At 37.5% G+C, this 21,167-nt stretch overlaps 1 protein-coding gene across 1 annotated transcript; it reads right to left on the bottom strand.

Moving 5' to 3' along the window:
* Window positions 1-1,739: 1,739 nt before the first annotated feature.
* Window positions 1,740-20,648, bottom strand: LOC128222609 (transmembrane protein 26-like). The gene is made up of 3 exons (XM_052931707.1): window positions 19,923-20,648; window positions 16,951-17,095; window positions 1,740-2,652 (listed from the first exon to the last, which is right to left on the bottom strand). Exons 1-3 carry the CDS (start codon window positions 20,120-20,122, stop codon window positions 1,969-1,971), a joined length of 1,029 nt encoding a protein of 342 aa, XP_052787667.1. The 5' UTR covers window positions 20,123-20,648; the 3' UTR covers window positions 1,740-1,968.
* Between the last annotated feature and the right edge of the window lie 519 nt (window positions 20,649-21,167).

The following is a 21,167-nucleotide window of genomic DNA, read 5'->3' as shown; positions in this document are numbered from 1 at the left end:
ATCATAATTAAGATTCACAAGAGTTATGTCATTACGTTTAACTGCTAAATTAAATTACTACGCGATCTACTTGCAGCGGACTTTTACATACCGGTTTCTGAGTATGTTAACCGCCCATACCGAGGTTGTTTTCGATAAAAATGGTTGAGGATTTCCGAATGAGAATGAGTCACAGATTTATTACTTGAATTAAAATAAAATGTCTCTTTTTAACATGAAGGAAATGTATGCTGATTACATATTGTTAAAAAATACCGCGCCCACTTCAAATGTTTTAATTAATAAGCAACACAAGCGTTTTGCAGGAATGGCATTACAAATATGAAGCCCTTTTCTCTTTTATCTATAAAATCATTTCCCCACGGTCAGGTATGTGATAGAAGCATTTCATGATTATTACGGAAGTATGGGATCATTTGGTTAAATGTATTGATTGTGTAATTCCCAATAAATAAATATCAAAAAGTAATAATTAAAGAGTTTTTAGTTGTTGGCGATTTCCGTGTCGTGCTGGTGCATTCAAATAACATTTGAAAGAGGAGTGTTAACTATTTATTTGCACTTTTTCCTGGCATGGTCATAAACCATCAATTTTCGAACACAAATATGAAACACTGCAATCTGATCTTTTGTCAGCAGTCTTGTATCACTGGTTTCCAAATATTTACGCAAAAATTAGCTCATTCCAAAACAACAAAAAATAAAAAAGTTGTTAAAACGGTCAATCTGTGAGAGTGCAGCTTGAACCTTCTGGAGCCGATGTGTAGAAACTATTTAAGTCTGATATAACACGACTAAGCTAAACTTACTATATTTTTGTTATTCTTTAATTTGTGAATTAATTTATTTTTGGCAAATTTAGACTGTTTATTGAAGATATCTGTCTGAAAATAACGAAATATATGTTTTAATCAAAATCAAGTTAAAGTAAGAACTATTGTTAAATCAAATAAGCTACCTTAGTCTGTTCAGCCTTAAGAAGTTTAAAAAAATCAGGGCCATCCTGACAGAAAAGAGTGCATTTTATAAAATTAAGTTCATGTTTTATCCCAACTTGATAGGTTTTTAAAAATTATAGATATATATTTTCGATTAAATCAAAACTGCATCTAATGAACATTTGAAGTCAAAGTATATGCACCCACACATGTAGGTGCTTTTTTATGTCAATTATTCAAGTCGATGAGAAACCTAAATTCCATAACAACAATCCAATGGGTCGCTTGTTTGAGCACCGCCTGGGGTATGTTCTCTTGGGATCCCAACGAGATTTGTATCCAAAACTTTAATCATCATCGGTTTCTTCATACTACGTATACATATGTTGATGCTCATTGGACGAGAAACACAGGAAGGAGACGGAGTGATCTAAGACTATGTAGTAGTTAGATGGCATGTATTGAATTCTTAATGGTTAGGAAGGGGCGGAGAGAGCCCAGCGAACGAGTCCTTCTTAATCATTAAGAAATTACTTCAGGTCATCTAGCTGACTTAGCATACAACCCCATTGGCTGATTCATTGTCAACGACGCAGGGAATAAGAATTTGATGTGTGGCATAAGGAGGACTTTTAAACACCCGCGGAAGTTGAAATCATTAATGATTAAGCCTAGCACTTAATGATTGCTTATCAATTTAATTGACTGAAAATAACAGCTGTATTCTAAATTAAATGTTTTGGAAATCCTTAACAATACTTCTAAAACTTCAACCACCCATTAAGATTAAACACGAATGCATATGAAGTAAATATTTATTAAAAGAGTTTTGATACTCGATAGAAAAGAAAGTTGTACAAGTTTAAGATATATAAGGGAAATATTTGAAACACATAAACGTCAAAGTGTTGTACTGGTACCATATACAGAATATCATTAGTTTATACTCCTTCACAATACGCGCACTCCTGAAAAAAAAAACATATTAAAACGACAAAAGCGTTTATTTCAAAAGTAAAACTTATCATTATTATGCTGAAACAATACTTTCTCTCGCCTTTTCTTGTTCGAGTTTGCTCAAACTTTGCTTGGAAACTTCGCGCGAGACGTCATTCTCACTTCCGCTTCCATTGGCGACTTTCCGCTTCCGCTCGCAGCAGAGAACCGATAGTCGATAGACCAGGAGCATGACCAGCAGCGCGTTCTTCGCCGTGAAGAAAATTATGCTGTACGTGAGTATCTTCAGGGCGATCATTGCGTATAGGCGGACGGCGAGGAACGGCCCGTCCTGGAACAGGAAGTTGACGCAGATGCTCCAGACCTCCGTCTGAAACACATGTTTCACACAGCCTTCGTCCACTTCCGCTTCTTCATCCTCGTCGTCCCTCGTGAACGCCGCCGCCGCGGCCACAGCCTTCCGTGGACTATGCGTTGACGTCAGCACGAATGTAAACTGCAGAAGGCTGATTGACCAGATGCACAATATGGCGTAAGTAAGCCCCGTGTTTTTGCGGACCGTGTTCTCCTCGAATAGCGCGAACAGCTCCGTGATGTCTGATGCGATTCCGATGAAGACGAAGAGCAGCTGGGACAGTTCGCCCCTAGTGATTTCGCCCCGGGGTAGAGCCCAGCGTCCAAGGATCATCAGGTAGAGGAAGAGCTGCTCCATAATCACCACCCACGTGTCTGTTTCCAATTCGATTGGCACCTCCAGCTGGAATAGAGCCACATAATTGTTAAAAGCGGTATGTTCGATAACTGTAAAACTATATATAGATGAGTCGATTTCCATCAATCTTAGCTTATAGCCAACTTAAAAGCTGGAATAGTGACCTGAAAGTATAAATAGACCAATAAAGAACAAACAAAAAAGTTCAATAGTTCCTGAGAGTAAATTACTATTTCGACATTTTATTTTTGTCAAACTGCACAATCGAAGACAACAATATCGAGGTATCAAGGTATTGCCATGGGGTGGCATTGTTGTTGGCGTAGTCGTTGTACAAACACCTCCAACTCGTGATATGTGCATGCAATTTGGTACACATGTTACCAGTGTCTATACGCACACATGTAGCCACAACTATAACTCTGATAATCGTCTATTTCCATTAATCGACCAATTAAACCGGATGTGCATTTACGACCGCTTCCGTGGTCTTTGTCGCTCGGTGTCGTATTTTACAACCGTTTGCATATAAACTAATCATTTCAAGAATGTTCGTATCTTTTGCATCGCTCAAAACCATTAAGCAAATTTCAAATCATATTTGGCCGGTAAACCGACTAATACATCAAAGAAAAGCCATGTATCGTTTCCATGATGTATTTTTTGTTCGAATTAATTCATAAAACTTTCGACTGCAAATGTAAGTATTGTCATGTAGTGCTATTCTATAACAACAGACCGAAAAAAAAAGTTGCAATACATTGTTGGCATTTATTTTAATAGATACAGACGTAACAGCATGCATAAACCACTGACATGAAACAAAAGAAAACATACAGTAAAGCACAGAAACTGATGAAGCCATATTTGAGAGAGAGAGAGAGAGAGAGAGAGAGAGAGAGAGAGAGAGAGAGAGGGGAGAGAGAGAGAGAGAGAGAGAGAGAGAGAGAGAGAGAGAGAGAGGGGGAGAGAGAGAGCGAGAGAGAGAGGGGGGGGAGAGAGAGAGAGAGAGAGAGAGAGAGAGAGAGAGAGAGAGAGAGAGAGAGAGAGAGGGGGGGGGGAGAGAGAGAGAGAGAGAGAGAGAGAGAGAGGGGGGGGGGGGGGAGAGAGAGAGAGAGGGGGGGAGAGAGAGAGAGAGGGAATACGTTTAAATCAATTCTTGTAAAGTACAACTTAGAAAGAGTCGAGTCTTGACATCATGAAACTGTCCATTTCTTCATCTTCTGACGTCACACAGTTTCGATGACAACCAAATAGTTCTTTAATGAACTCGTCGTTAGATATGTTTACTTCCAGTTTGTTCAAGTCCGAAAACGAAGCGACACAGGTGGCGTCGCTCTGGTAACTTCCAAACGGAACAGGTGTCGAATTCTCGACGACATGGCTCCCGACGAAAGCTGCGTTGAGGTCAACGGAAGTGACACTTCTGACGTCAATTCCTTCATCACTGTCGGAATCACGGGACGTCTTTATAAATGCGTGGTCAAGATCATGTGAGTCGGCGTCAGAATCTACAGTCCATTGGCAACTGTCATCCAGGAAAAATTCGCCCGATGCTTCCGATTCAGAATCGCTATCCGAATCAGTGTTTGTGTCCCAGATATACTGACAGCGCTCCAACAACCCAGACGACATCCGACTGACGTCAGATACGTCCCCATGTCGCTCAGATACTGGAGTTTCAGATCCATCGCCGCGTTTCCTTGAGAATTTGGAGCTTGAAGATTTTGTTTCTAACATCTTGTTAGAACTTTTGAGATCACTGAAGAACTTCGCTAAGACAAACTGTTTTCCATTTAATCCTTTTTCGGATATTTCGTTCTCATTCTTGAGATGGGCAGTTTCGTCGATGGTCAAAGATACACGTCCATTGTTTCTCTTTATGACAGATCTTCGTGGCGCATTTCTGTCCCTGTTCATGAATAAGGCGTCGATGTGGCCCTCGGCGGTCAATGCTTTTAGTTTTAAACCTCCGCGCGCTCCAGCCGGTTGGGGTGTTTTCCAGTCAACAAGGAAGGAGAAATTGCGACCCTCACAGCCCCATGACCGCCACACCTTCACCACCAGCTCGCGCCCATGGACAGCCCTCAGGTGACCTGGAGTCATCTCGTGCACGGCCAACTGGGAAGGCTTCACACTTAGTCCTTCTTGATGCACGAGCATTTCTATGACGTCATCACATGTTGTGTACTTGGTAACTTTGAGCACGACCTGTTTTTCGTTGAAGTGGAACGGAATTCGGTACTTACAAAAGTCAGTAAACCCCATCTGAAAATGAATATAATTTTTATTATTTTCCACATTTATGAACGTCAATCATATGCTTATAATTCTATAAAGCCCTCTAGTTTTTGTTTAAATGAAGTATTTAAGAAATTGTATTCTTGTTTATAAAGATTTAACTACTTAAATATCAGGCATTGTACGTGAAGTTTCTATGGTAAGGGATTGAAGATTTGACAAAATAAAAAAATGAAGAAAATATTAAGAAATTAATGTATGCTGTATAAAAATTAAAACTCATACTACTTTCAGAAATTCGAAAATTATCCTCACCTTTTTGCAGTTATCCCGTCCTGTATTTCGAATATAACTTGTGATAAAACTAAATTCAGTTGTTTTTTCCGTTCGTTCGTACGTTTGTGTTATCTGACTCAAGATATGTCCTCATGTAATATTTCTGTAAGTTTGATGATCCAAAAGCAGCCCTCTGTATTCTTATACCCATTTCAGAACATTTAATTATGATAGAGTAACATGCAAATTATTGTCGTCTGCTATCAGCGTCCATCGCACGGAAGCGCGTGTTTTGTTGTCACGTGTACAAGTCAGATAAGATGAAACAAGATACTAGCTCGTGCGTTAAATTATTTAGGACAATTAGTGACAATTATCCTGTCCTCTCTTCGCGAATGAATCTTATCTTTACCAAGGTACATCTGATTTCTGCTCTGATATATATTATGCTGTCATTATTGCAATTAAAAATGTATGGTACATGTTAATTAAAAAATAATTTACAAGATACACTGTATTTTGACAACAAGCCGAAAACTGCTTATCTATGATTTTCAACAAATTTATGTTTTTATATTTCTTCTTCAAAAAGATATTTGGAGTAGTTTCGTAACAAGATACTAATTTGCCATACGTATATTTTTAAATTAGGTTTTTTAATATGAATTGCAGAAAGTTAAAAAAAAATCTACAAAAAACATGCAACACGGAATTCATTATTTTCAAAAGTGCATGCAACATTTGCATACTGCTAATTGGTTGTGTGAAGAAATCATATCTTTAATTGATATGCAATATATAAGCGTAAACACTACTAAAGATGAAATAATTGAATATGTACTTGATGTTCCAACATGTGTTTGTGCATGTGATGCAACAGTACCTGAATATGTATTTCATATATGTCCGTACTTCTACTTGCTTGATGTACTAGTTCTTGTACATGTACCTAATTTACTTGTACGTGCACTTGTGTTTTAAATGTGTATGTGTTTTATGCTAGAAAATAATAAACCCAGAGGTCCCTTAGTAGATGACTTTTAAAAAAAACAATTTGAGAAGAAAAAAAAACGTTCTCAAAAGTCGTCATTTAATGTCTATTAAAACAAAAAAATGTTAAAAAAGTATCAAGGTTCTTGTTCTATTTCGAAATGATGAATGTATTATATTAACATATTCACTTTTGTGACACTATATTTGCTTCTAGAAATAAATCAAGTACTGTTTACTTTAGCCTTAACGTTGTAACATTATGCATTCAAGATCAAAATATTTCTATTTTTCATAAGAAACTTTGATTATAAAAGATACGAATACTAAATTATATAAGTGACAAAACAATCCATTTCTCAAGAGGCAATATATTTAATCAAAAATACACTTGTACATTATAAATGTATTTTATCGAACAGCAATAAAAGGCGTTTCAGATTGGCTGGACACTGTATTGATGGGTAATAACAATTAAAAAAATATCCAAAGAAACAAAACTTAAGGACAAACATAAATCAAAATGTTGAAAAGAAATTCCACAAAAACGAAGTCGTTGAAGCATGTTCAAGGAATTGTACAGCAATTCTAAATTATCACACACCATACATGTTTCAATTGCAATTATAACAACGTTAAAACATATCAAAATATACATCTGTTGTTATTTCGTACAGATAGCATTCAATCCGCCGGGAGAGGACAAGATAATTGCCACTAATTGTTCTAAATAATTTAATGCACGGGCTAGTATCTTGTTCCATCTTATCTAACTTGTACACGTGTCAACAAAACACGCGCTTCCGTGCGATGGACGCTGATAGCATCAACGCTAATAATTTACAACTAACTTCAGTTAAATTAAAACGAAGGTTCGAAAACTGGGTATAAGAAGGTTGAGAGAAGTCTTCGAAGTATCATACATTCTTGTAGTTTTCAAGGAGAAACATCGAACAAACACAGATCATATTCATTAGTTTTAGGATCAAAGGATACTTCACTAGGATTTCTATTCAAAAAGGTAAGACCTTGATTCAGTCTCGTTATAGTTTTATTGTCTTATAATCAAACTATCGTATGCAAGCTTTAGAAGTTTGTTTCTTTAAATTAACTTATTTATGTATTTCTTTCTTTCTTTCTTCATCCATCAATCATCAATTTATCCATCCTCTATCTATTAATTTTAATTAATTTATTTATTTATTTATTTATTTATTTATTTATTTATTTATTTATTTATTTATTTATCCATCCATCCATCCATCCATCCATCCATCCATCAATTTATTTATGTATTTATTTATTTATTTATTTATATATTTATTTATATATTTATTTATTTATTGATTTATTTGTTTTCAGATGGGGTTTTCTGACTTCTGTAAGTACCGAATTCCGTTCAATTTCAATGGCAAACAGGTCGTGCTAAAGGTCACCAAGTACACAACATGTGATGACGTCATTGAAATGCTTGTCCACTTAGAAGGACTGCGCGTGCAACCCTCCCAGTTTGCTGTATATGAGATGACGTCGAATCACATGAGGGCCGCCCACGGACGCGAGCTGGTGGTGAAGGTGTGGCGGTCATGGGGCTGTGACGGTCGAAACTTCTCCTTCCTCGTCGACCGGAAGGAGGCCCGGTCCTCTGAACCGCGCAAAGGTCTGAACCTGAAAGAACTTTCCGCTGAAGGTCGCATCGACGCTCTATTCATGGCCAGGGAACAAAAGAATCCACAAAATCTTGTTATAAAGCGAAACAATGGACGTGTACCACAGTGCCCTCCTGAAACTGCAAACCTCCAGAATATGGACAAACTCTCCACACAATGTATGAATGGAAAGCAGTTTGTCTTGGCAAAGTTCTTCAGTGATCTCAAAAGTGCCAACACGGTGTTTTTGCGAAAAGCTTCTAAATCCCTTTCCTCAAGAAAACGAGGCGAAGAATCCAAATGTTCTGAGCGTTGTGGGGACGGATCTGACGTTAGTCGAACGAGCTCTGGGTTGTTGGAGCGCTGTCAGTATATCTGGGACACAAACACTGATTCGGATAACGAGTCTGAGTCGGATACATCACGTGAACTTTCCCTGGATGACAGTTGCCAATGGACTGTAGATTCGGACGTTGACACACATGATCTTGACCACGCATTTATAAAGACGTCCCGTGATTCCGACAGTGATGAAGGAATTGACGTCAGAAGTGTCACTTCCGTTGACCTCAACGCAGCTTTTGTCGGAAGCCATGACGTCGAGAATTCGACACCTGTTCCGGATGGACCTCAACGCGACCTCATGTGTAACGATACATTCACAGTCACAAACAAACCGGAAGAAAGAAAATATAGCGACGAGTTCATTAAGGAATTGTTTGGTTGTCATCGAAACCAATGTGTGACGTCAGAGGATGACGATATGAACAGTTTCATGATGTCAAGACTCGACTCTGTATAAGTTCAAGTTTAGAAGTAATGTGCTTAATGTATCTCCGTCTCTCTCTCTCTCTCTCTCTCTCTCTCTCTCTCTCTCTCTCTCTCTCTCTCTCCCCCCCCCCCCCCCCTCTCTCTCTCTCTCTCTCTCTCTCTCTCTCTCTCTCTCTCTCTCTCTCTCTCTCTCTCTGCATTTTGTTTGACTCGATTACTGTATCCATTTAATGGATTATTATGTTTCTTTGATAACTGTGCTTTCTTATACATGATTGTGTTTCCTTGTAAATAAACACGTGCTTGTTAACGTGTTTTCTTCTTGCAAAAGAATGAGTGAGTGTTAAAACAATTTATTTTGAAAGAAAATAATCAGGGGCGTACCTAGGCATACTACAATACCATGAAATCTTTCTGTAAGATTGGTGATCCAAATGTGGGCTTTCTTACTCTTATACGGTATACCCAATTCTGAACATTTGATTATGATGGAGTTTCGTGTTTAGCATTGTCGTCTGCTATCAGCGTCCATCGTACGGAAGCACATGTTTTTGTTGACACATGTACAAGTCAAAAATGATTGAACATCAAGGACTGTTTAAATTCAGAAAGCAAATATGGTGTCACAAAAAACGAACACAACTACTGATACATCAAGTACACGTACAACTATTGAAACATTAAGTACACGTACAACTACTGATACATCAAGTACACGTACAACTACTGATACATCGAGTACACGTACAACTACTGAAACATCAAGTACACGTACAACTACTGAAACATCAAGTACACGTACAACTACTGATACATCAAGTACACGTTCAACTACTGATACATCAAGTACACGTACAACTACTGAAACATCAAGTACATGTACAACTACTGATACATCAAGTACACGTACAACTACTGATACATCAAGTACACGTACCAATACTTCAAGTGCATGTACAACTTCTGATACATCAAGTACACGTACAACTTCTGATACATCAAGTACATGTACAACTTCTGATACATCAAGTACACGTACAACTACTGATACATCGAGTACACGTACACCTACTGATACATCAAGTACACGTACAACTACTGATACATCAAGTACACGTACAACTTCTGATACATCAAGTACACGTACAACTACTGATACATCAAGTACACGTACAACTACTGATACATCAAGTACACGTTCAACTTCTGATACATCAAGTACACGTACAACTTCTGATACATCAAGTACACGTACAACTACTGATACATCAAGTACACGTACACCTACTGATACATCAAGTACACGTACAACTTCTGATACATCAAGTACACGTACAACTTCTGATACATCAAGTACACGTACAACTTCTGATACATCAAGTACACGTACAACTACTGATACATCAAGTACATGTACAACTTCTGATACATCAAGTACACGTACAACTACTGATACATCAAGTACACGTACAACTTCTGATACATCAAGTACACGTACAACTACTGATACATCAAGTACACGTACAACTACTGATACATCAAGTACACGTACAGCTACTGATACATCAAGTACATGTACAACTACTGATACATCAAGTACACGTACAACTACTGATACATCAAGTACACGTACCAATACTTCAAGTGCATGTACAACTTCTGATACATCAAGTACACGTACAACTACTGATACATCAAGTACACGTACTACTACTGATACATCAAGTACATGTACAACTTCTGATACATCAAGTACACGTACAACTTCTGATACATCAAGTACACGTACAACTTCTGATACATCAAGTACACGTACTACTACTGATACATCAAGTACATGTACAACTTCTGATACATCAAGTACACGTACAACTTCTGATACATCAAGTACACGTACTACTACTGATACATCAAGTACACGTACAACTTCTGATACATCAACTACACGTACTACTACTGATACATCAAGTACATGTACAACTTCTGATACATCAACTACACGTACAACTTCTGATACATCAAGTACATGTACAACTTCTGATACATCAAGTACACGTACAACTACTGATACATCAAGTACACGTACAACTACTGATACATCAAGTACACGTACAACTTCTGATACATCAAGTACACGTACAACTACTGATACATCAAGTACACGTACAACTTCTGATACATCAAGTACACGTACAACTTCTGATACATCAAGTACACGTACAACTTCTGATACATCAAGTACACGTACAACTTCTGATACATCAAGTACACGTACAACTTCTGATACATCAAGTACACGTACAACTTCTGATACATCAAGTACACGTACAACTACTGATACATCAAGTACACGTACAACTTCTGATACATCAAGTACACGTACAACTACTGATACATCAAGTACACGTACAACTACTGATACATCAAGTACACGTACACCTACTGATACATCAAGTACACGTACAACTACTGATACATCAAGTACATGTACAACTTCTGATACACCAAGTACACGTACAACTACTGATACATCAAGTACACGTACACCTACTGATACATCAAGTACACGTACAACTACTGATACATCAAGTACACGTACAACTACTGATACATCAAGTACATGTACAACTTCTGATACATCAAGTACACGTACAACTACTGATACATCAAGTACATGTACAACTTCTGATACATCAAGTACACGTACAACTACTGAAACATCAAGTACACGTACAACTACTGATACATCAAGTACACGTACACCTACTGATACATCAAGTACATGTACAACTACTGATACATCAAGTACACGTACAACTACTGATACATCAAGTACACGTACAACTACTGATACATCAAGTACATGTACAACTTCTGATACATCAAGTACACGTACACCTACTGATACATCAAGTACATGTACAACTACTGATACATCAAGTACATGTACAACTACTGATACATCAAGTACACGTACCAATACTTCAAGTGCATGTACAACTTCTGATACATCAAGTACACGTACAACTACTGATACATCAAGTACACGTACAACTACTGATACATCAAGTACACGTACAACTACTGATACATCAAGTGCATGTACAACTTCTGATACATCAAGTACATGTACAACTACTGATACATCAACTACACGTACAACTACTGATACATCAAGTACACGTACAACTACTGATACATCAAGTACACGTACAACTACTGATACATCAAGTACACGTACTACTACTGATACATCAAGTACACGTACAACTACTGATACATCAAGTACACGTACAACTACTGATACATCAAGTACACGTACCAATACTTCAAGTGCATGTACAACTTCTGATACATCAAGTACATGTACAACTTCTGATACATCAAGTACATGTACAACTACTGATACATCAAGTACATGTACAACTTCTGATACATCAAGTACATGTACAACTACTGATACATCAAGTACACGTACAACTTCTGATACATCAAGTACATGTACAACTTCTGATACATCAAGTACATGTACAACTACTGATACATCAAGTACACGTACTACTACTGATACATCAAGTACACGTACAACTACTGATACATCAAGTACACGTACCAATACTTCAAGTGCATGTACAACTTCTGATACATCAAGTACACGTACAACTACTGATACATCAAATACACGTACAACTACTGATACATCAAGTACACGTACCAATACTTCAAGTGCATGTACAACTTCTGATACATCAAGTACATGTACAACTACTGATACATCAAGTACACGTACAACTACTGATACATCGAGTACACGTACTTATACTGCAAGTGCATGTACAACTTCTGATACATCAAGTACACGTACAACTACTGATACATCAAGTACACGTACAACTACTGATACATCAAGTACACGTACAACTACTGATACATCAAGTACACGTACAACTACTGATACATCAAGTACACGTACAACTACTGATACATCAAGTACACGTACACCTACTGATACATCAAGTACACGTACAACTACTGATACATCAAGTACACGTACAGCTACTGATACATCAAGTACACGTACAACTACTGATACATCAAGTACACGTACAACTACTGATACATCGAGTACACGTACACCTACTGATACATCAAGTACACGTACACCTACTGATACATCAAGTACACGTACTACTACTGATACATCAAGTACACGTACAACTACTGATACATCAAGTACACGTACAACTACTGATACATCAAGTACACGTACACCTACTGATACATCAAGTACACGTACACCTACTGATACATCAAGTACATGTACAACTTCTGATACATCAAGTACACGTACAACTACTGATACATCAACTACACGTACAACTACTGATACATCAAGTACACGTACAACTACTGATACATCAAGTACACGTACTACTACTGATACATCAAGTACACGTACAACTACTGATACATCAAGTACACGTACAACTACTGATACATCAAGTACACTTACTACTACTGGTTCATCAAGTACACTTACTGCTACTGATACATCAAGTACACGTACCACTACTGAAACATCAAGTACACTTACAACTACTGATACATCAAGTACACTTACAACTACTGATACATCAAGTACACGTACAACTACTGATACATCAAGTACACGTACAACTTGTGATACATCAAGTACACGTACAACTACTGATACATCAAGTACACGTACAACTACTGATACATCAAGCACACTTACAACTACTGATTCATCAAGTACACGTACAACTACTAATACATCAAGTACACGTACAACTACTGATACATCAAGTACACGTACAACTACTGATACATCAAGTACACATACAACTACTGATACATCAAGTACACGTACAACTACTGATACATCAAGTACACGTACAACTACTGATACATCAAGTACACGTACAACTACTGATACATCAAGTACACGTACAACTACTGATACATCAAGTACACGTACAGCTACTGATACATCAAGTACACGTACTACTACTGATACATCAAGTACACGTACAACTACTGATACATCAAGTACACTTACAACTACTGATACATCAAGTACACTTACAACTACTGATACATCAAGTACACGTACAACTACTGATACATCAAGTACACGTACAACTTGTGATACATCAAGTACACGTACAACTACTGATACATCAAGTACACGTACAACTACTGATTCATCAAGTACACGTACAACTACTGATACATCAAGTACACGTACAACTACTGATACATCAAGTACACGTGAAACTACTAATACATCAAGTTCACGTTCAACTTGTGATACATCAGTCATAGTTTTTATTGCGTCTTTTTACATTTTAGTAGTTTAACCATTTTTTTGTATTTCAAATCAACAAATGATGTCTTCACAACTTTATAGAGCCCACAAGTAGCTCATGTGTTTTTTAATAAGTGCCGTATTCTATTATTTTCTTGACATTCCTTCTTAAAGTATTAGCAAACCAAATAAAGAAAATAAAATAATTAAAAACTTTCAAAATTATTATATATGGCACGTTTTTCACAAACTACTCCAAATGTATTTAAAAAAAGACACATCCAAATATAAATTTGTCTAAAATCTTAGTTAAACATGTGTCGGCTCGTTGTCAAAAAACTTGTAAATTAACTTTTAATTAACATGTTCCATTCATTTTCTAATTGCAATAAAGCAAGTAAAATGTATATCAGAACAACAAATCTGATGTACCTTTGTTTTGATAATATTCAGTTCGAAGAGAGGACAGGATAATTGCCACTAATTGTCCTTACTAATTTAAAGCACGAGCTAGTATCTTGTTCCATCTCATCTTATCTTGTACACGTGACAACAAAACTCGCGCTTCAGTACGATGGATGCTGATAGCAGACGACAATAATTTACACGTTACTTCATTATAATTAAAACGAAGGTTCGAAAAAATAGGTATAAAAAGGTTGAGAGAGGTCTTCAAAGTATCATACATTCTAAAAGTTTTCAAGGAGAAACATCGAACAAACAAATATCCTAATTATTACTTTAAGGATCAAAGGATACTTCACAGGCATTTCTATTCAGATAATGTAAGACTGAGTGTGAACTAGTTTCGTTATAGTTTTCTTTTCTTAACGTTACTTAATAAATATGTTTGAATCCTTTAAAATCCAAATATCCTAAACAAGTGTATTTTCCACGGCTTTAATCTTACCAACATTTTTTTTCCAGTTTTCTAATCTATTTATTTTATTTTTTATTTCATCATATTTTTATTTATCTATTTATCTATTTAATCTATTTATATTTACTTTATTTATTTTTATTTTCAGATGGGGTTTTCTGACTTCTGCAAATACCGAATTCCATTCAATTTCAATGGCAAACAGGTTGTGCTAAAGGTCACCAAGTACACAACCTGTGATGACGTCATTGAAATGCTCGTGCACTTAGAAGGACTGCGCGTGCAACCCTCCCAGTTTGCTGTCTATGAGATGACGTCGAATCACATGAGGGCCGTCCACGGACGCGAGCTGGTGGTGAAGGTGTGGCGGTCATGGGGCTGTGAGGGCCGCAACTTTTCCTTCCTCGTCGACCGGAAGGAGGCCCGGTCGTCTGAACCGCGCAGAGGTCTTAAGCTGAAAGAACTTTCCGCTGAAGGTCGCATCGACGATCTATTCATGGCCAGGGAACAGAAAGATCCACAAAATCTTGTTATAAAGCGAAACAATGGACGTGTACCACTGTTCTCTCCTGAAACAGCAAACCTCCAGAATATGGACAAACTCTCCACACAATGTATGAATGGAAAGCAGTTTGTCTTGGCAAAGTTCTTCAGTGATCTCAAAAGTGCCAACACGGTGTTTGCACGAAAGCCTTCTAAATCCATTTCCTCAAGAAAACGCGGCAATCAATCCAAATGTACTGAGCGTTGTGGGGACGGATCTGACGTTAGTCGAACGAGCTCTGGGTTGTTGGTGCGCTGTCAGTATATCTGGGACACAAACACTGATTCGGATAGCGAGTCTGAGTCGGATACATCTGACGAATTTTCCCTGGATGATAGTTGCCAATCGATTGTAAATTCGGACATGGACTCACATGATCTTGACCACGCATTTATGAAGACGTCCCGTGATTCCGACAGTGATGAAGGAATTGACGTCAGAAGTGTCACTTCCGTTGACCTCAACGCAGCTTTTGTCGGAAGCCATGACGTCGAGAATTCGACACCAGTTCCGGTTGGATTTCAACGCGACTTCATTTGTAACGATACATTCACTGTCGCAAACAAACCGGAAGAAGGAAAATATAGCGACGAGTTCATTAAAGAAATGTTTGGTTGCCATCGAAACCAATGTGTGACGTCAGAAGATGACGAAATGGACAGTTTCATGATGTCAAGACTCGACTGTGTTTAAGTTGTAGTGTACTAGGAATGTGCTAAATGTATCCCCCGTCTCTCTCTCTCTCTCTCTCTCTCTCTCTCTCTCTCTCTCTCTCTCTCTCTCCCCCCCCCCCCCCTCTCTCTCTCTCTCTCTCTCTCTCTCTGCTTTTTGTTTGACTCGATTACTGTATTTTCGTATGCATTATTGTATTTCCTTGAAAATAAACATTTGTACCTGTTAACCTGTTTTCTTCTGGTATAATAAGAGAGCGTGCACGCGTTCTCATTTCAAAGAAAATAAATGCAGGGCCTAACCATACTACAATATACCCGGGCGTACAGACCAAAATCGGTTCCTACGAAATGTCAAAGGCTTAGATATCATGACCAGGCATTCTTTCAGTTATTTATTATATAAAGAAGTCCTAAAGCGTCTCCTCCCACTCGTTCGTGTGTACGTGCGTACAATTCAATATCATACAGGTACGCCTGATCTTACACAAAGTAGACTTTTAACTATTCTTAAAAACTGTCGAAAAACATGATGGCGAACAATGCAACTGCCATGTACATTGTATGTAATTGATGATATGAATTAAAATCTTAATGATTAAGAATGGGTTGAGTGTGCGACGTGATAATTAATAATGATATTTAGGATTATTTAGAATTAAGATTTAATTTAGGTCATCAAACTAACTAAGAATACAACCTCATTGGCTGACATATTGTCAACGCAAAATCTGACACAGCGAGTGTGTATCTGATGAATCGCAGTAAGCGGACTTTTAAACAACCGTGAAAGGTGAAATTCTTCAGGATAAATTCTAGTACTGAACGATTGCCTATCTGCAATTTTATTGGCTGCAAATGTAGGTTGTATTTTGCTTATATATCGATACACTGAAAAAACCAAGGGCCGTTTTTTACGAGAAAATTTTTACCAATTTTATGAAAGATAAATAGTTCGTATATATACTTGCGAGAACAGTTACACATCTTACCCCCTGAATATCCTCGAGTTTCTGGCGGAGCTGGGATGTTCCGTTGCTTTGGAGACGGTCCTGGTAGTCGTACATCCGGTTAAGCTCGAGGATCCAGATGCCGGGGACCGTGCCCATTAGGTAGAACAGGAAGCAGGGGCAAAACCTGCAGGTGGAGGGGGTTACATGGGGTTTAGTTAGGTTTTTAGTAGTTAGTACACTAGCAATATAAGTAAAGTTTCTTTTACTGGATGCTATATCATCGTAGTTAACAAAAAGAAAGAAAAAAACACACAAAAAAACCATGCTATAATCTACAGAATGATGTCTATTAAAGAAATGGCCATCGTCCAGGGGCGTAGCTAGGCCTTAAAAACTGGTAGGCCCAGTGGTTCTTTGTGAGTTTTGGGACTTTTATATGCACATTAAACACACTTAATTATATTTGCAATGACAACAAAGTCAAGCAATACAACCTGCACGTAGTTTAAATAACATCAAACGTGCTTTGGTTAACACAAACCACATACTTTTGTTCAAGTGTTTGAGTAGCTATTAGTTTTTATTCCATTTTTGGGTTATATGTATGTATGTATGTATGTATATCTTTAGACCTTGCGGTCAAGGATAACCCGTGGAAGTGCAAGCACTTATTTCCAACGGGGTCCTTTGTTTTTGCTGAAGGGACAGCACGCTGACGAGACAGTGGCGGGATACAAGGAAGTCCGGGTGCGATACCCTAGCTCTTTTTCGAAGAGACCCGATGGTTCTTTTTCGTGCTCGGTGTAAAACCAGTACTGAGTACACCACTTTTCCAAGCACAACTCTTTAAATGCCGAGCGCCTGGCAAGGGAGCTACTTGTACCAACTTTTAACGTCTTTTGGATACTTAAATTTGTCTCTTTTTTTCAAAAAAGTTGCAGGCTCTGGCCTACAAGGGCTTTATGTAGCTACGCCACTGCCGTCAAATACCCCCATACACTTCTGCGCTATGCTCGAAGTGTATAAAGCGTAACGGGAGAAAGCACCGTGGCTGTCCGCCCGGTTACAGTGTGTGTATACCACGTGATAAATTACGTCATAAATATTTTGCTTCGATTGAAGACTTATAACAATGATAACCATTTTCTTTACCATTTTAAATGAAACATAGCGCAGTCCCGCTTACGGAGCCACGCCTTCGGTCTTTTACCAAATTTTGATTGATAGTTTAATTTCTTATAACACTTCGACAAACCATTTTACGATACGGCCGTCTGACGGAGCACTGTCAAAACATTGTTTTGGAAACAGGTTTGTCGAAGTGTTTGATGAAACTAATCACCTTATCAAACTCCGGTTATAAAACAAAGGTGGGTCTCTTTAAGCGGCATAGACTGGCCTTTGTTTCATTTAAAATGGTGTAGTGAGCGAAAAGTTATCTTTGATTTAAGTCTTTATATTTTAAGCAAAACATTTTGCTTCGTATGAAGACTTTAAACAAAGATACGCAATTTATATAAAAAAACAGTTCTGGAGTGGGAAAATATACAAAAGATGTTTTTATGTGTTGACCTTTGCCTGAACATTGTCCATACCTTAAAAAGGAGATTCATAAACCACCTTCTATTTCCAAAAAAGATTCGAACGCTTTTGAGTAATTAGAGGAATTTAGGTTAATTAATCGAAATATGTTTTTAAATACCTAGACATCAATATACATGCTCTGAAATATGACCCTAATTTAATTATATCATGAACACCCCTCGTGTATTTAACATTCATAAACTTCTTTTCAAATAATGGCCTGAGGTTTTACATATGTTTACAGTATGTATTTGCTAGTGTTTTGCGCTAATAAAAAAAAATCTTAGTGTTCAGCACGAAATGCCTTGCGAATGTCTTTAAACAAACCAGTGCGCATGCGGAACCTCCTAAATAACTTATAAAACAATAAATGAATAAATTAGAGTTTTGCGGTTGTTTGCGTTACTTAATGAAAATTTGGCAGTTGTGTTATCTTCTTTGTTAGAGCTCTTCTAAATGATTCAATGTGAATCTGTTGAGCATTCCCATTGACGGAGGCATGAGTCTGAAAACTATTTTTAGATGTAACTGGAAACAAAGGACTTTTTGCCTTACCTAAAATCGATTGATATCGACATGTTTCAAGTGCATAACATGAATTAAACGTAACAATCAATACAAGATATGATATATTGCTAGCATATATGCATTTTATAACAAAATTACATTGGGAGAGTGGCTCTGTGAAGTTTGGGTGTTAATGACGTAGAATTAATATATCCTAAATCCATCTTTTAACTTGTTCTTGTTTATAATCAAATGCAGTACTTGACATCCTAATGAGTTATCTATGCCCCATTTCTTGTTGTTGGGTTTTCAACAATACATTGAAATGACATGGGTATTCGAGACTTTACATTAGGGTGAGGAATCACGTGGCTTAAAGGGGTTCTCACATGGGTCACCACGGGTCACAACCGATGTAAACAAACAAATGTCAAAAGTGACGATATTCCTAAATAGCTTTTTTTGACAGAAAAGATATGAAAATATGTCTTAGCCTATAAAAGACAATGCTATTTTCTGCTTCTACATGTGTGAAATATTTTAGATTTGCTTGTATTTTAATGATGCGTTCAATAAGATAACCAGCAGTAAATGCTATCTATAAAAAAGTCAACAGTATTTTTTAAAAGTGTTTATTACAATTTCAAGCGTTTGTCTTTGAACAGTAATTCCAGACACCAAGGCGACCCGGGTTCGATTACCGGCCTGGGGGCTAGGAGTTTGGTTATAATAGTGGTCACCATGACAAGCCGGACAAGTAGGTTTTCTGTGGGTGGTCCGGTTTTCCCACAACACAAGACCTCACTCTCGCGTAAAATCGTGCCAACGAGAGTGATTAATACAATATGTTCGTATTAACTTTTTTAACAATCGTTGTAAAATAAATCAGTTAAAACTAAACTAGTAAACAGCAGACGTACCATTTCCATTCCTGTGCCTTGTTTTTGCCGACGGTAAACACAGCCTCTACGAGCATCCCCAGGTCCACAATCGCCAGCAGCCAGAGCTGCTTCCGGTGGGTGATTGAGGCGGCCAACCAGATGACCAGGAGGCTATGCACGAGTAGCACAAGCCGCACAGCTACCGCCTTTAGAACATCGAACACTAGCTGAGCTTTCATGGCGGAGTTATTCCGAAAACACAGATTTAAAATAATATTAATATATTCTACTGAATTTTTTAGTATTCTAAAGCACGTATCGTTGTCCGACTGTTTGAAAATGATTATCAAATACAATAGTACAGAATGTTTTTTTAATGTGTTAAGTCCCGGAATAATTTCAGTTCTTCGAGTTCACTTTTCAGTTCCATACATGCGCATCCCTTTTTGCTATTTTATGATGATAAACTTCTGTTGTGTAATTTTTGGCTATTTTAAAGACGTAAAAATAGCTAGAAAACAGTATGTCACTTAACAGCCTTTTGCAGTTGTTCCCTCTTGTTAACTATTTCTAATACTAAGGCAGTGAATTAAGTCAAGTAAAAAATAAACGAGTTTCCGCGACAAAAATCAGGTTAATGTTTCACTTTGTTCTTGTTCCATATGACATAAAACGGGTGATTTCCTCGTACATTTTGGGTAATTAAAACGAATTAACACCTTATTATTCGTAGCATGAAAAAGCTCCAATGAAAAAAAAATCCGCCCTCACTGAATGCAGTCCGCACGAAAAATACACAGAGTGGATTATTATTCAGCGACAGTTTTGATCAATTATTATCCTATAGCCATGCAATATTAGGAAATATTACTAGCGGATACGAGTGATATTTTTATGACAATACATGGTAAATGATAATGCATAGAGCCAGTTTTTTCCACCAATTTTGAAATGGGGCCGGAGCCTTTCAGATTGGGTCAAATGTGTCATTTCCGACTTAAATTGGGAATTCTAATTTTGCCTAGGAAATGAACAAGAAAGCTTTAAAGCTGTGTTGTGTGCATACTATCGCAGATTGACCGTTTTGACCTTTTATTTTTTTCCCAGAATCAGCTGATTACATATGGCATCAATCTGTTCCACTCAGTCATATAAGATTACTCACAAGAGACGGACAGACAGACATACAGGCAAGGCAGACAAACAGACTGAGTCTCTAATCAGCATTTAAGTTTATGAAGATTTGGCGTTACATATGACCCAGGAGGACATTGATACACCAAG

Source organism: Mya arenaria, chromosome 2 (assembly GCF_026914265.1).
Source record: "Mya arenaria isolate MELC-2E11 chromosome 2, ASM2691426v1".
NCBI lineage: Eukaryota > Metazoa > Mollusca > Bivalvia > Myida > Myidae > Mya > Mya arenaria.
Note: the sequence above shows the minus strand (reverse complement) of the source record. Positions and strands in the feature narration are given on the sequence as shown.

What these genes read in the sequence shown, in the direction of transcription:
- LOC128222609 (XM_052931707.1), bottom strand. Translation starts at nt 20,122, where the DNA reads ATGAAAGCTCAGCTAGTGTTCGATGTTCTAAAGGCGGTAGCTGTGCGG. An exon ending in AAGGCACAGGAATGGAAATG is followed by an intron (nt 17,096 to 19,922) that starts GTACGTCTGCTG and finishes CTCCACCTGCAG; the next exon opens with GTTTTGCCCCTGCTTCCTGT. An exon ending in AACTCGAGGATATTCAGGGG is followed by an intron (nt 2,653 to 16,950) that starts GTAAGATGTGTA and finishes GCTCTATTCCAG; the next exon opens with CTGGAGGTGCCAATCGAATT.